At 41.2% G+C, this 17408-nt stretch overlaps 1 protein-coding gene across 1 annotated transcript in view; it reads left to right on the top strand.

The window, feature by feature from the left end:
* Positions 1 to 109: 109 nt before the first annotated feature.
* The window catches only part of scara5 (scavenger receptor class A, member 5 (putative)), a 127653-nt gene continuing 110354 nt past the window's right edge, over positions 110 to 17408 (top strand). The window contains exons 1-3 of the mRNA XM_034698974.1: positions 110 to 386; positions 8753 to 8874; positions 15366 to 15494. Coding sequence (XP_034554865.1) covers positions 8763 to 8874; positions 15366 to 15494 — 241 coding nt within the window. The 5' untranslated portion in view covers positions 110 to 386; positions 8753 to 8762. The remainder of the gene's footprint in view (positions 387 to 8752; positions 8875 to 15365; positions 15495 to 17408) is intronic.

Here is a 17408-nt window from a genome sequence, read left to right on the forward strand (position 1 = left end):
GGTGGAGCCCCCTTTCCCTCGCCTCTCATCTTCTTCCACCAGCTGCTCAAACTTCAGCTGGAAGTTTTTGTGATGGTCACATGACGATGTTGTGGGTATATTACTACAAATGTGTGAGCCTGTCGTCCTGCACAGAGCTGCTGACTGTCTCTGCATCCGAAACTCACTGAGAGAGAGACAGAGAGTGTGTCTGTGAGTGTGTGCATGGTGCAGCGCGTCAACCTGCCTGTAGCGTTTAATGCATGCAGCTTTGAATGACACTGTGACAGCTGACTGACTGAACGGAGGAAACGTGGAGTAACAGATTTACAGGATCAACTTTTTTTTGTGAGGAATTATGAGAAACGTGGAGCTGTGATTTTTATATCCGATTGACAACTGACAAGGTAAAAAACAAAGACTCTTTCTTTTTATATGAGGTGAATTTGTGTGTCACAAAAAGCTGAGTGCACCTGTTTCAAACCTCTGCTGATTATGTGACACCTGTCATTCTTTTAAAGAGATATTTTGTGAAATACACAGCACTCAAAGTCTAAAGAATGCATTCTCTGGAGCATAAATGCACAATTACGCACACTAACATTTTACGCACAGATTCCAATGCCTTATTTTAGTGACTGAGCCTCCTTTGTGTTCAGTGTTAACAGGTTAATAACTAAAATAACATTGTGCTGGGTTCACTGCAGGTCGCACTCTGACCTTTGTAAAGTTGCAGCCTGCTTGACATCTGTTAAATATTCATTTCAATTAGTTTGAATGACAGTTGTTTAGAAAGGCTGAATTGCTGCATGCTTTTAATTATAATGCTGCATTGTATCAGGGCAGGGAAGGCTCATTTTATGGAACTATTTGTTGCATTGTGTTTCAGCAGTCATGGGTGAAGTATCTCTGCCTTTAATTAACCCAGGGAAAATGGGTTAATGTTGCACACGGATGGTTGAGCGATGAGGTGGGTGGTTTGCATATGTAACCCCCAACTTCTATTTAATGACATAATTAATCCAAGTAGTAAAACTCTACATCAGACAGGTTTAATGTGTTCAATCAGAAGTAAACTGCATGTTTATTAGTATCTGTTTTATCTCTGTGAATTCACAGTGTCCCACTTTTACAGCATCTATATTTGCAACACTGAGCAGAGACCACACGCGCTGCCTCCCTCTGACCTCGCACACAATCGGATGCCCAGTTGGAGGCAAATCTCGCGACGCGACGACGCATGACAAGATAATTATTTCCTCTTGTGCAAAGTGAATCTCCTCTCTGTCTCTCTCTCACTTCACCAAAGTGTCACTCAATGTCTCTCTGAGCTTTTTAATGGAGGTTACTGAACCCAGACCTGTGTGCAGCTGCTGCAGGGATGGGAAGAGAGAAAGTGAACTCATGCACTGAGTTCAAATTTGAGGTATTTGTGCAGGGATATTTCCAGTTCTCTCCCTGTCAAACCTCTAGTCCTACATTTGTACGCTTTGCATGTATCTGGCAGTCACAATTGCTGTGTTTTTTAATAGATAAACAGATTCCAAAATATCAAGATAGGCAAATCCTACAGTCTACAATCCATCCTTCAAGTTTGAAAGCAGTGGTTCACAACCTTTTTGTCTTGTGACCTCTTGTGACAAACATGCCGTGTCTGGTTGGGGCGCCTTGTCACGATTCAGATGTCTTTGAGATGTCAGCATTTCCACCAAGGAGACATTTCCCTCTTGACCTTTCACATAGTTTCATTTTAAAGAACAGCTTCTGGGTCAAACGGGGAAATGGTCCCATATTTCACACCAGAGATCTAATACATTGAATTTGTGTATAGGAACTTGTTTATCTTTCCTAATACATCCACATCCTCACAATCTGTCTGATTGGTTGGCCTCTTACTGCATTTACCTGTCATATATCTTTTATTGCATGTGGTCTGTCTTCTCTGGTGTAACAAACTAGAGTACTTCTAGAAGCTCCAGAAAAAACTCTCAACATCAGATGAAATGATACATAAATGACTCATCTTCAAGTCTTCCTCCAACAATCAAGTATACCTGTTTGTATCCTTGTAGGTTACTGAGCAACTCTTGCTAACTCTAGCAGTTTGCACCTTTCATGTTTAACGGCCATCTTGGATTATCCTGGTTAATTATTCATTAATGTAGAATTAAAGAGATTTTAAGTAACGGTTTGGCCTCTAGGGGGAAGTGAAACAAGCTCTAAATTATTGACTATCTAAAACATGAACATAATCTCCTCTATCCCTCTTTCCAACCCCAACTCGGTAGAGGCGGATGGCCGTCTAACATGAGTCTGGTCCTGCTGGAGGTTTCTGCCTGTTAAAGGAAGTTTGTCCTTGCCACTGTTTCTAGCTCAGTGCTGCAAAGTGCTCTACTCAACAGAGACCCAACATCAAGACAGGATAAGACTGTCTTGAGATAACATTTGTTGTGATTTGGAGCTACAAAATAAAGGTTGATTGATCGAGTCTCAGTGATATCACCAAATGGTTTCTAAATAGACATTATGGAAAGCCCAAAAATAGTTGCCAAATCAGAAATTCTGGCTCTAATAAACTTTCAATCAAGGTGGAACAGGGGAAAGAAGTAGTGCTGAGGTGTAGCAGACAACAATAAGCCACGCCCCTTATTATGCAAATGTTTACACAACACTTTACCTTTTGTAAAAAGAAAACAGATGAGCTATAAATGATTTCACCCCACTCTTAGTTTAGATATGCTGTGATAAACATTGATATTCTAACATGAAGCTCTATGAGTATTCCATGGCTTTTGGAGCCAGCCTCTAGTGGACACTCGAGGAACTGCAGTTTTTAGTACTTATGCATTGACTTCACTTTTTGAACAGTGGGGTTGCCACTTGGTGTAAATGCAACACTAATGTTATAACATGCATTTTTATTTCTTCCTACTCCTTTGCGTACGTGTAAATTAAAATGTCTCAGTGCTTGCTGATGGAGTTTATTTATTAATTCATTTTTCGTTATTCCTTCATTTTTTCTTTTTTTTAACATGTTCGAAATAACAAATGTAATAACACAAAAAATAACAATAATAACTGGAAAACAAATGTTAGCCAACAGCTGCTTATTCGCAAATACAGAAAAAAATAACAGTGGGATTAATCTGGAATAGTTTGCATGTTTTGAAAAATGGGTTACTGTAGCTTTAAGAGTAGTTTTGATGCTGTAACTCCAGTGAAAGCAATATCTCCCTATTTATCAGGACAAAAAATGTTTGTTACAGAGTGAAAACTTCAGCAGGGTTTCAGTATATTCAATCAGACATAATAACAAACAAGACCTGACAATGTTTGAGAACTTAAATGTTAACATGATGTGAGAACAAACAGCCTTTTGTGCAGTTTTGCTTCCTCTCAGTCTGCAGCCAGTGACAAGATGGAGCTCCAAGTAGGACAGCCTCCAGTCGTTTGAGGGATGAGGAGAGTGAGAATCCACTTCTCATTAGGTTTTAGTCACACTAAGGCTGGATTTAATCAAGACTCCCTCAGGCCTATAAAACGGATCTCCTGGCTCTTCAACCTGATGATGACCGACTAATACTGAGCTTAAAGGCTTCTTTGGTGTTAAACTAGATTCACACCGGGATTGAGGGGAAAGGCAGAATGAGTCATCAAGAGCAGGTAGTTCATCAAAAGTTAGGATTTGGGAAGTTGTAGTGATATTCTTGGCTTGGATGGACTGTAAACTTTGGTTGAAGGAACAGGTGTCTTGTCTACTTTGTCTCCTTGAATCAGATATGAAGTTAGCCGGTTCACAAGCTTGGAAACTGTACAATTATTTTTGGCGCTTTCCAACCTCTAATAGTTTGGACAGCTTGAGCGCCAGGAAGAAAATGTGGGGAGGGATTGGGGGATGCTATGCAAAGCAAATTATATTGGGCCTGAGTCAATCCTAGGACCAGTGCGAGGACTACAGCCTGGTCCTAACCAACTGGGCTAAACCAAGCGGCAACCTGCAGTTCATCGAACGTCCACTTGAGGCTGGCTGCAGAAACATGGGAAACCACATACACATCCATTCAAAAGAGACAATCTTTGCGGCATTGATAAACATGTTTACAGCCTGGTTCAAAAAACGGTTTAGGTCTGAACAGCTAATGTCTCTATCCGGACACAGTGTACCGGGGTGAATTTCAGAAGATGTTAAGATTGCCAGTTTTGCCCATTTAAGGACATGGCTGACTTGATTGACAGGAGGGCACCCTGTAGCTGTTAGCAGAGAGGCTAAAGGCCCGCCTCTTTACCTTCCAGCGAGCTTGGACAAAGTTAGGTTGAGTTCAGCATTTCCAATATGGCACCAGTCGACGTTAGGCTTCAAAACGGCGCTTTTCAGAAACAAATGGGTGACGTCATGGATACTACATCCATTTATTTTACAGTCTATGGGCTAAACTAGCATCCCATAGCTGTATCAAATTAATAAACAAGCAGTTTAGGTACCAAATGTAGAAATGCACCTATCCTGAGTGAGATAGCATTGCTTTTTCATACAAGAAATGTTAATTTCTGGGATAAATTCAGACTTTTTGGATGTTATTGTAAATATCCAGAATGCCTTAGAGTTGTGATTTATTGTGCAGCGCTAATAAATAACATTATAAAGAGTATGTACAGTCTAGACCTGCTCTTTATGCTAGATCTCAGTCAGAGGCTGTTTGCAAAACCGCCTCCTACATACTACCTACGAATGTAGTATGTAGGACATACTGTCTACTGTATACTGCGTTTGAAGGTAGTATGTAGTATGCTGATAGTGAAACTGCTTCTTTAGCATCACTTATGATTTAAAAAGTTAAAAAGTGGTATAAATGGAATTTAATAATTTTCACAGCACCTTAAATCTGAGCTGTGCATTGTGGGAAACAGTACACGAAGGAGACTGGTCTGATGCATACTGAATTTAGGCCAAATCAGTATGTACTAGTAGTATAGTAGGCAGTTTCAAAAACCGCAGTAGACTCAGGCTTTGCTTTCCCACCCTCCTCTGTTGGCACTGACCAACAGAGCCCAGCTGAGTGAGTGTTAAACTGCTATATCCCTCCAAACTCAGTGTGATAACTCACCTCATGCTCCTCACACTCATACGAACACACACACTCTGTTGACGCACAAACACTTGTGAGGGGTACAGAAGAGTTCAGTGGGATCTCCTAGCAGCCCTAATGGATCCTGCCTAGCTCCAGTCTAAATGTCAACCTGACCCCTCCATCCCCTCCGTAATGAGAAAGTCCAGACTGAGCACTTTTTAACGACTTCGTCAAACACTCACAGATCTGCCGCCGGGGCTTGTGGGAGTTCAACACCCACTGACTCCAGAGTGCAGCAGATTTAATTTGATCCCTCAGAGATGGCTGTGTCAGACAAGCTCTCCGTCATGAGTCCTATCTATTTGTCCTGTGTCGGCCATATTTGGTTTGCATCATGTGTAGCGTGGGAAACTCTACCCAAACTGGAAGAGCAAATGTGCTCAGTGCTCAGAGTAAACAGTCCTGTGTTTTCCTGCAAGGTATTGTGACTTGGCAATCTTAATCCATCAGGAAAACCCTGCAGGTTGCTCTTGGAGGGTTTAACTAATTGTGATTCTTGTCACTTCCATTCTTCCAGTAGATTTTGATTAAGCTTTGAGTTATCGGTCATAGATTTTGCACAAGTAGCTCATCGTGTTCTCACCTGCTGGATGACATGATGAAGTGTTTGTTTAATATAGATTTATTTCTCCTGAGATTGATTCCTCTCCTCTCAGATTAATGTGCACAGTTTTGCTCCTGGCTTTGAGAGGAGCATATGTTGGCTACCATACGTATATCTGTCAATTCACTCTTCCCTCTTCACCTTTCATAATTCCCATGTGGTGAAATACTGGAGATGGGAGCATCACAGCTGTGTGAGATACAGTCATGCTTCTGGAGCTGCTTTTTTATGAGCATCTTTTATGAGCTCACGGTAAGAAAATGATGGGAAATTATTTCAAGGAGGCTTATATACTCTCATGGTTATACATAAGATATTCAATTCTCAACCCGTGCTAGGATTGGGAACCTTGGCTCAGGTAAACGTGAGACCTGTGATGTGTCTGAAATAGGTTTTATATAACACACTGTGACCTAAACCAGATTTATCAGCAGGTCTTGAAACTTATCCTCAGGGGTGGGACAAAATATTGATACAGCAATATATCATCCTCCTGACTCAAGTAGTGCAATGACCGTATTTCTGGGGCCAAATATCAATACCTTAATTTATCTCCTTTTAGACTCCTTATGGTGGTGCTAACTACATTAATCCTGCACTTTATCTTCAAGAGCTTAGCTTCTTCATTTAAACCGATACTTTGATTCATGAATATAGAATTGTCTTGCAATTCATCAGTTAACTCAGAAACTATGTATCCTAATAACTTCATCATCAGGGTACATGTAGTTAATGTCATAATTTGTTTGGTATTACATTGTACTGTTTTCCTTTACTTTGTATTGTGTATCTTTACTGTAACAGATCGTACCGTATCACACCGTACCCAACCGTACTGTTAAAGTCAAATTTTTGGGGCATTTTCACCTTTAATTATTAGGACAGCTGAAGAGAGACAGGAAAATGTGGGGAGCAGAGAGTGGGGGAGGACTTGCATTAACTGGACGAGGCTGGAATTGAATCTGCAGCCTCCAGGATGAGGGCTATAGCCTCTGTACGTACATGGGACACGCTCATAGACTGCTAGGCTAAAGGCTGATTTATACTTCTGCGTCTCCCCTACGCAGCAGGGGCTGACGCGGACATGAGCACCACATACTTGTGCGTCGGTGTGTCCGTGTCGCGCAGCAATTCTCCGCCGAAACGCCTGAGGGCAGTGTGGTCTCTCTGATAGCCGGCCGCCTGCTTCCGGTCCCGCTACGATCTCTGTTTACTTTTCCACAGAGATTCAGAGCGTGTTATGTTAATCTACAGCTGATACATGTTGCTGTTTATCATACAGACATGATGACATGAAGAATAGAGAGGAGGAGATGAAATACACGGACGATGTGCGGCCGATGTCCAGGATCCCGGAAGTGTTGTAAATGCGGGAAAGACAAAGCCGCCGAGCGGACCAATCACAGAGCTTGCGGTCCGCGTCGGCTCTACGGGGAGTTACATTTTGGAGGAGGTGCACGTCAGCTACGTGCGTAGGCCACGGCGTAGGTACGGGAGCTACGCGGACCCCCGGTGTAGGGTACGCCGTTGATTCAACGCAGAAGTATAAATCAGCCTTAACGGTGCCCAAACCCAACTGTACTGATATGTATCGTACCGTAATGTATCATATCATACGGTATCATATTGTATCGTATCGTACTGTAACGTATTGTATCGTATCGTTACTTAATAATAATAACAATAATAATGATAATAATAATACATTTCATTTATAATGTACTTTTCATTTACAGAAATCTCAAAGTGCTACAGGCACACAGTAAAAACAAACTTGAACATTTCTTGAAAGCAGTACTTAAGATAAGTTCAAAGTCTCTTTAAAGAGGAAGGTCTTTAAATGTTTTTTTAAAAGCATCCACAGTCTGTGGGGTCCTGAGGTGGCTGGGCAGGGAGTTCCACAGACGTGGTGCAGCAGCACAAAAGGCCCGATCTCCCATGGCCTGGAGCTTGGTTCTCACTACTTACCGTATCCTATCATATCAATTCGTATTGACATCGTACTGTAACTATCGTATTGTATCGTACCATACCGTACCCTATGGTATTGCATCATATTGTACCATATCGTGCCGCATCATATAGCATCGTATCGTACCATACCATATTGTATCATTTCCTATCATACCGTATTCTATCCTATCCTGTCGTGTATCGTATCGTAGGGGCGGCTGTGGCTCAGTTGGAAGAGTCGGCCGTCTATCAATCGGAAGGTTGGCGGTTCGATCCCAGCTCTGGCAGTCACATGCCGAAGTGTCCTTGAGCAAGACACTGAACCCTGAATTGCTCCCTCTGTTGTTCAGAGGTGTGTGAATGTGTACGAATGAGATTAGCTAACACTGATGGTCCCTCACTACATAGCAGCCTCTACCATCAGTGAGTGAATGGGTATGAATGGGTGAATGTGACGAGTAGTGTAAAAGCGCTTTGAGTGGTCAGAAAGACTAGAGTACTACATAAGTACAAGTCCATTTACCATTGTATCGTATTGTGTCGTATTGATTGTGTATTATGGTATCATATTGTATCGATCGTAACGCTTCGTATCGTATCATACTGTACCGTACTGTTTCATGTCATATTGCATCATATCATACGTTTTATATTGAATAGTATCATATCATATCATATTGTGTTCGTACGTACGTATCATATCCTGGTGTATTGTATCATGCTGTCGTATGTAAATACATATCGTATCGTATCATGTCAGGAGTTACCCTGCAAAGCCCATCCCCCACGTACCCTGACAGAATCCAATGTTAGATAAATAGGAAGCATGGTTTTCAACTGGAAAAATGTCACACAGTTATCCCCACGGGTCAAAACTGTGAGAGTCTGATTAATTTAGGTTTGCAACTTACAGAGTTAATGCCATGTGACAGAGAAACATGACATAAGGGTGAAGCATGATTGAAAAATCGACTACTCACTCATTCTGTTGCAAGGAAATTATCATTTTCTTGTCATCTGTACCTTCTGTTGTGTTCAGATTGACCTATATAACACTGATAACACTGTGTTTATCTTTCTTCTTCAGAGAGGAGGAGATGGAGAATAAGGCCATGTATCTGAGCACGTATGAGGAGAGAGAGAACGGCTCCATGTACGAGGACAACTACGAGGGACGCAACCTGTCCAAACTCAACCTGTGTGATGAAGGTAAGGAGGAGAGACGAGACTTAAAGAGGCTGAGCTGTAGACTTTATCATTCCCCCCTTGAAGAGATTTATTGTCACCCCAGTGCAGTTTCAGAAAGTCCAACCCAAACCCTTATGTTTGCTATATTTAGAACATTTTCAAGGTTTTCATTTGACGTCAGAAAGCCACTTTGATTTAGCATTATCCCTTTAATGTCTGCTGCACTCAATGTACAGTATGTCCTGATGCAATGAAACCCTTTATGGTAAAGGAGTTTCTCTAAATGACAAAGACAGCTCTGAATACTTCTGGTAAAAGGATCAGGTGAGGAAAAAAGAAGACAAATGACCTGCTGATGGTTCATCAGAGTCCTTTAAAGAACTACACACATCAGGAAACTGAAAAGTTGTTACATTGCAGCAGAAAGAAAAGACCCAGAAAGGTCTTTCTTCATTAATATGAAGCTTTTTCAATTTTCAGATTAATGCTAAAAAAATGAACAGACCTGAAGAAATGGAAAGAAGGGGAATTTCCACAGAGCCTTTAATTCGTATAAACAAAAACGCCCACACACACACTAATAACCAACACAGACTCCGTTGAGTACATTTACACACACACACACACACTCCAAGAAGCAGTGCTGTCACCGCTTGGCATCCGCTCCCCTCTCGCTATGGTCATCTATGAACGCCAGGAATGTCCAGGAGCAACATCTGCTGCAGTGTGTGTTTCTGTGTGTGTGTGTGTGTGTGTGTATGAGAGTGTATATGTACAGGTGCAGCTGCAACAAATCCACAGTTGACCCGGTGGTGTTCTCAGGTTTCGACCCAGAGCTCTGCGAGTTCGGTGGGAAAGTCTTAACTGGAGAATTTTGTTGACATTTTAATGGAAAGTGGACAATGGCCGCACACATCAGACCGATCGACCTCGTCCAACTTCTCTAATCCGGGAACATTTTCACACCTCGTTCAATTAGAGCAGTGATTCACGGACGCGGCGCGGTTTGTTTCTTTGGGGTGCAGTAGAAAGCAAAGCAAAGCGGTGCACTTAGGGAAGCTTCTGTGAGAGTGTGAGCCAAAGCTGATTCACACAACCAGAGCTCTTTGTTCGTTATGAGTTTAAACACTATGAATTGTGGGTAAAAACAGGAAGAGAAGTCATGGTTTATGGGGTAAAATGCTGTGAATCCTGGCAGTAATGTTGACGTTCCTGCGAGGTGTTATCAAATCTGTCCACCCAGATCTCACATCATTAAACCCTCTTATGATTAATCTGACAATGACACGTTAACGTCTGAATATACACACCTAGAGTGGCACATTAAAGCCTTTATGGTTTGTTGTGGTAACATACACCTAATGTCAACGCAACCTCTGAATTAAAGCAAGTGCCAATCCATTGACAGCGTGCCTCTATTTCCCCTCATTGCAAGAAAGTTAAGCCAAAAGTACAGCCTCAATAGGCGCCAACATAGTGCGCTGGTGACATATTTTGGAGCCAAGTAATGCAATCTGCTTTCCAAAATAAAGATAAGAAGATTTTGGTTTAGCTTGCTTGGTAGAGCAGGCGCCCCATGTGTAGAGGCTGCAGTTCTCATCACACTGCTTGTAGGATTAATTCAAAGTGTTTGTCACGTCATTCTCGTTCTCTCCCCAGACATTTCCTGTCTCTCTTTAAAGCAGTTCTATAATCAATCAATCTTTATTTGTATAGCACCAAATCACCACAAATGTTATCTGAAGACTCTTTCCAAACAGAGCAGGTCTAGACCGTACTCTATGTTCTCTTATTAACACAGACCCAACATCAAGACAGGATAAGATCCAGTCCCATCTTACAGAGGACTCAGTCTGATCTCATCTTAATCCACCATGAGCAGAGCACTTTGCAGCATTTAGGAAGTTACAGCGGCAAGGACAAACTTCCTTTAACAGGCAGAAACCTCCAGCAGGACCAGACTCATGTTAGACACACATCTGCTGAGACCGTGTTGGAGAGAGGGATAGAGGGAGATGAAGAGAGAGAGAGAGAGAGATGATAGCGGTGAGACGGATAGTAGTAGCAGCTTTAAAGGCATAAAGCGCTGATCATATGTTGTGGTTAAGCTGTAGCATGGGCACCTGCCACTAGCTCAGCTACAGCCATAATGCTATAATGCTCTACTACCTGGATGTAAACAAGCACATTTAGCAGGAAGGATGTCAAGTTGTATGTATGCTGTGTCGGGTTAAACTGACATATAAACACTTGACCAGACTAATGTGTAATCAGCACAGGAATGCAAATGTGGACCAAAGGCTGGTGGTGCTAGCTCTGCTAATGGTAGCCACACTTGCAAACCAGTTTGGCTTTGTTTACCCGCAGACCCCTTTGGTCCTTTATTTAGCCGTGTTTGAGATGCTCAACGTCTGTTTTCTGAGTAATTTCTGACCTTAAGACTAGTAGGTTAGTTGGTATTCAAATCTTATTTTAAACTACAAGAAAATAGCCGCTAAGGAACATCCTTAATGTCTGTGAAAGCATTATGAAGCTACGGCCTAGCTTAGCACAAACACTGGGAACAAAGGAAACAACCCGCCTGCTTGCTTACAGTTAAAACATGTGCCTGTAACAACCTCAAAGTGTGCGTTTCAAGGAAATACTGTCATATGACATTTAAGAGGACGTTTTGAGCGATTTCTTTGCAGAAATAAAAACAGTCACCACCTCATGTGTTTGTACTAATCTGATCACCTCCATGCTCTCGCTCCACTTTCCAGGAAGTGTCACGTGGGTTTAAATTTTCCCATCTGAGCATTTCCTGCAATGATGAACTATTTAAACACTTTCCATGCATCAGCTTCATCAAGTCTCAAAACAAGACAGAAAACGACGTGATAATTCCCCCTTTAAAATCAGACAGCTGCTTTTACATCCTTGTCTGTTTTTTTATGATGTTTGTATGATGTGCTGTGTTTCGTCTGGTTCATTAACGCTGTGTCAGACCAGCTCAGAGTGAATATTCTGATCCTATACATTCCTTCTATGTGACACATATCTGAGCCAGCTGTGTTTGCCTAATGTCGGACAAGTGTGTGTGAGTCCCTCATCATCGAGGGAAGGTGTGTGTATCTATGAGGTTACATATGTGTGTGTGCATAAGCAGCAACCCACCAGTGTTCACTGACAGATTGTCACGGTTCAAATGAAACCACGATGTTGGGAGGCCACGCTGCAGAGTCAGTGTTTATGTTTCAGAGTCAGGTTAAAGCTAACGTCATGGCTGTTCACAGGACTCTCATTATAATCTAATAACGTCCCAGCGGGTGTAATATCCATCATAATGTTCATGTTGTATGACCGCGGTGATTCCATACAGACGTCTGTCAGTTCACGCTCCAAATTGAGAGATACGTTTGCTTCAGATTCTCCTCCATCTTCTCTGTGTATCTAAACACAAACAGTTGGTCGTGGTTGGAAACTCACTCCTGGCATTATGCTAATGATTCAATCTCATTTTGAGAAGATAGTCTTTTAAGATAATGACTTATTCTCTTTACAGAAGCCAGATATATGAGGACAAGAAGGGATAAAAACAAGTGCAAGTAATGGATTAAATATGGTGCATCTTTAAAAATCCTCCACTACACTTTTTTTTAATCCTGAAGTCAGACAAACAAATACAACCGATGCAACAGAGCAAGGGGTGAGGACGTTGGTGCTTCAACATGAAACTCTGAGACAGAGTTAAAGTTTGATTGGTCTCACCTCGGCATTAGTCTGTCCAGCTTTTCTGATCTTTTATTTTTGCCAACGTGAACAAACCGATGCCAAATTAACCAGACTTGCAGATTGCAACAGTGTGCTGGTGAGACATAACAGATCACTGCTATGGAGTATTGACCAATCAGAATCAAGTATTTACTTCTTAAAGCAAAGATAAAGAATATCATGCTAGCTCAATTATTGTTTTGTTTCTTTACTCATTGGATACAGTGGATCCTCTCACCTTGGACTATGTCAAGTAAGAATATTATACTGTTTAAACATTTTTTGCCAGTTTTGCAGTAAGCATCTAAACTACAGTAAATACCATAGACTGTACCCATCTGTTCCTGAGAGCTGTTTTGAAGCAAATCGACGGCAGCAGCCATATTGGTAATGCGGAACTCAACTAGGCAGAGTGTGACGTAGTGTGAGCCTCTTAGCCAATGGCTGTGTGTTCCCGACCGGGAGTCACGTCAGTCATGTCCTTATTTGGGCAAAACTTGTAATCTTAATATCTTCTGAACCGTCACGTTAGAAAAAAATTCACCCCCCGTACAGTGTGTGCCATTAGAGAGATTAGCTTTGTAGGGCCAAGCCGTTTTTTTAACCAGGCTGTAAACATGTTTATTAATGCTAAAAAGATCGTCTTTTTCCCATTCATATCTATGTGGTTTCCGGTGTTTCTGCAGCCAGCCTCAAGCGGATTTTCGATGTATTGCAGTTTATTTCACTTCCGCATTGGCTTCATCGTTTGAGACCGGAGTTTGCCGCTTGGTAAATACACAAAGAACAAACAGCCTGACACGTCTCAGAGCACTTTAGTTGAGTTAACTTGACAAAACCTGCTAAAGACTATGCAGCATTAACATAGCATGAACAACCCAAATTCCCCAAAAAGTTGCAAGGCTGTGTAAAATATTGAGAAACACAGATTTTGATAGTTTGCTTATAATTCAAACAGTATGTAATTGATAAAATTGCAAAGACAACTTATCAAACTTTCTAAAATGAAACTTCATCATTTGAAATATATATGTTCATTTTAAATTTAATAAGAATGACACAGATATAGGGTTTCAATGGTTGGCGAACAATCAAAATTGTTATATAGCGAGTTGCAACCTGGCAAATATGAAGCCCATGCAGAAGTGCTAAAAACTGCAGTTCATCGAGCGTCCACTAGAGGCTGGCTGCAGAAACACCGGAAACCACATACACACCAATTAAAAAAAAGACGATCTTTACAGCAGAAATAAACATGTTTACAGCCTGGTTCAAAAAGCGGTTTAGGTCTGAATAGCTCATTTCTCTCTCGGCACCGATGTACATGGGTGACATTTTTTATAACTCACTATTTTTGAAGATGACAAAGTTACGAGTTTTGCCCAAATAAGGGCATGCCTGACTTGATTGACAAGTGGGTAGCTGTTAGCGACAAGGCTAGAGGCCTGCCTCTTTACCTCACACTAGCTAGGATGAAGTTTAGAATGCTTTAGAAACAGATGGGTGACATCACAGATACTACGTCCATTTATTATACAGTCTATGGTTTTTATCAACATTTTACACAACGTCCTAAATTTTTTTGCAATTAACTAATTATACTTAAGACGTCTTTGCATGTTATTTTCTGCAAATCGGCATGAAACTTTAGAAAGTCAACCAATATCTTGGTATTTGACTCATTTAAAGTGTCAGCTAGAATTAGCTAGAAAGAAAAGTGTCGTCAAAACTGTCAAAATTGTTCATATAGTACATTTAAGCAACAAGGTAATTAAAAGTTCCTCGTACAAAAGTCCAAAAGCACATTGCAAAGAGCAAAATAAATGCATCATAAGACTGCATTCATCAAAAGAGGTGAGAAGATAAATAAAACCAACTAAAACAGAAGCTAAAGATTATAAAAGTGCTCATCTGTCTTTTTATTGGATTAAAGACTTCTCGTTCTAAAACCTGCTCAACACGTGATGCTGCAAATCTGACGTACATTTGGATTACTGCCAAAAAAGAAGAGTTTCATGCCAGTAAAGAAAGTCTCCTTTCATTGTTGACGGCTCTAAACCTGCAAACACGCCTTTATTTCATCAGCAAAGTGAGCGTAATGATTAAAATCCACTCCTGAAAACAGTAGAAGAGTATTATTAAACCCTGTTCAGATGACTGATGACAGAAGAGACTCCAGAACAACTTTAAAAAGTCCCCTAATCCTCTTGACCTGAAGGGAATGTTCCCTCAACATCAACAGCCTCATCCCTGCCTCCTGCCAAAACACACACACACACACACACACACACACACACACACACACACACACACACACACACACACACACACACACACGCACACATGCACACATGCACACATGCACACACCCAAGAACTATTACTATCATTCATGTCACCACTTAACACTGCTTTCAGGGTCAAACAGATGTGCAGGAATGATTCTCTATAAAACTGATACGGTGCCGATTTTGAATAATGGAAGTGTTTTTTGTGTCTCTGTGTGAATATGTGTGTTTCATTTTCATTCCTCAGTTCATGTGTGTCACTTTGGTTGTGTTTTTGCAGCTTTACTTGTTAAAATATTACTCAAGGAGTGCATTTTAAAACAATTAACACATTTCTTTATATATAGTACATCTGCAGACCTATCTTTAATCTAAATTTCCTTTCAGTGTTTTCCATCTTCTACATAATAAGCTCCCCACCTCAGTTTTATTGTACTTCCATTTCTAATCATGACTCATGTGGTCTCTTCAGGTTCTGCTAAGCGCCGCAGGAAGCAGGATCAGTGCTGCGGTCACCTCAACTCCCTCTCAGCCATCAAGTACGCCATCGTCTCCCTCTACATCCTGGTTGTTCTCACCATCTTTGGACTCTGCCTGGCAGGTACGGTGTGCATGTGCACTTCAAGACTCTTCTCCACCTCCTCCTGTTGTACTAAAACGAAGAGTGACATCTTGCTCTGGTTTTGGCATTTCAAGCCAGAGCCCACCAGTAGGAATCATCCCACCTCCCTTCGCCATTCTTCCTCTTCTACAGGTGTTCCCAAAGTGGGGGTCGGGAAACACAGGGGGGTCGCGAGACACTAGTGGGGCTCACAAAGTGTCTTCCAAAACTACTACTTCCTATATTTTGGGGGGTTGCGAGTCTTTGGCACTTATATTTTTGGGGGCCGTGGGTCTTTGGCACCTGTATTTTTGTGGGTTCCGAGTCTTTGGCACCTGTGTTGTTGGGGGTAGTGAGTCTTTGGCACCTATATTTTGGGGGGTATTTGATCTTTGGGACCTATATTTTTGGGGGTTCTGTGTCTTTGGCACCTATATGTTTGGGGGTAGTTGGTCTTTGGCACCTGTATTTTTGGGGGCCATGGGCTAAAAACTCTGGGAACCCCTGCTCTACTCTTTTAATCCAGTGCACACGGCACTGCAAGAGTCACCTTTGTTAACAGAGCTGTCAATCATGAAGTTATATCTCTAATTAAAACTCAACTTCTCATAGAAATGAACACTCTGACATGAATCACTGTGATAAGGAAGAACAAGTCAAAACTGAAACCATGTTTGAAAGATTTTATTTGACCTGTTTTTATTTCTTAATAGTTTGAACCATGTTCCATCTGTTAACATGGAGGAGGCGGGCTTCATGACCTATACTGCAGCCACACAGTAGAAGGTGCTCTTAATTTTTCAGCTTCACTTTTTGGGAGCTGTCATGTCGTCCATATTTTTATGGTTTTCTTTGTTTTTGGTGATCATCGAATGTTTTTTATCCTCATCAGGACAAAAAATTAGAAAAATTATTAATTTTGCTTGTGAAAGATGCGCTCAGGTACAAGGAAAAAAAACGAAAATGGAACAGTTTTAGTAACAGCCAATAACAAAGTTACAAATTGGCACAAAACTTCAGATTTAACCTTTTTCCTTACATATTCTACTTGCAAATGTCTTTTCAAGCTGATGGTTAGTCATTCTTAAACACTGATGGCATTGCATATGCTGGAATTTTGTGTTCCTACATGATGATGATGAGGATTTTGAACACTTTTTGCATATATATATTATTTGTTTATTTTAATATGGAGTTTATAAATTAGAGCCAATGCAAGCTAGCTTTTTTTTATTCTGTTTTGACCCTCAGTCCTCTGCAAAAGACATTTTGAATCTGTTAGGCAATCAATTTCCTAAAATGTCTTATTTTTGTGCAACAGATACGTGGGTCAAAGGTCAACGTACAACTTTAAGAGAAAGTAGAACAACCCTATTGTTGGCGTTCTGCATGCAAAGCGGATGTTTTGTAGTGGCAGCTGCATTACGTAATGCAGTAAACAGACTTACAGCGAGTGTAGTAAACACAGGTTTAACACAGAGGGTGTAAATTCACTTTAACTGTCGTTTTACTATTTGGCATCTTCTAGATTGTTTGTATGTTCGCCTGTAGTCGAGGAGAGAAAGAAAGATTAAAAGATGCAGTAAAAGAAGAGAGGGAGAGCAAGTAATGTAGTTTTCTGTACACACGAATAAAGAGCACATAGTGTGTTCATTGTTCTCAGAGCTCTGTTATGTAGATGACATCACCTTCCCTCAAGGTTGAAGTGTAATGAAGGACACACACAGGCACCACAAAACCCACTTAGTTAGTCTGAAGTAACACTCCGGGATGTGGTCTGAAACCTGACGCCCCTTTTAAACTGTCCGTTCTAGTTTGGCATTGAGAACACACACACACACAGTGACCACAGTCATGTCAAGTACCTAAACTGCAGTAACGTAAAGCTCTGCTGGTGATTTTATGACTGTATAA

This window comes from Notolabrus celidotus, chromosome 13, assembly GCF_009762535.1.
Source record: "Notolabrus celidotus isolate fNotCel1 chromosome 13, fNotCel1.pri, whole genome shotgun sequence".
Taxonomy (NCBI): Eukaryota; Metazoa; Chordata; class Actinopteri; order Labriformes; family Labridae; genus Notolabrus; species Notolabrus celidotus.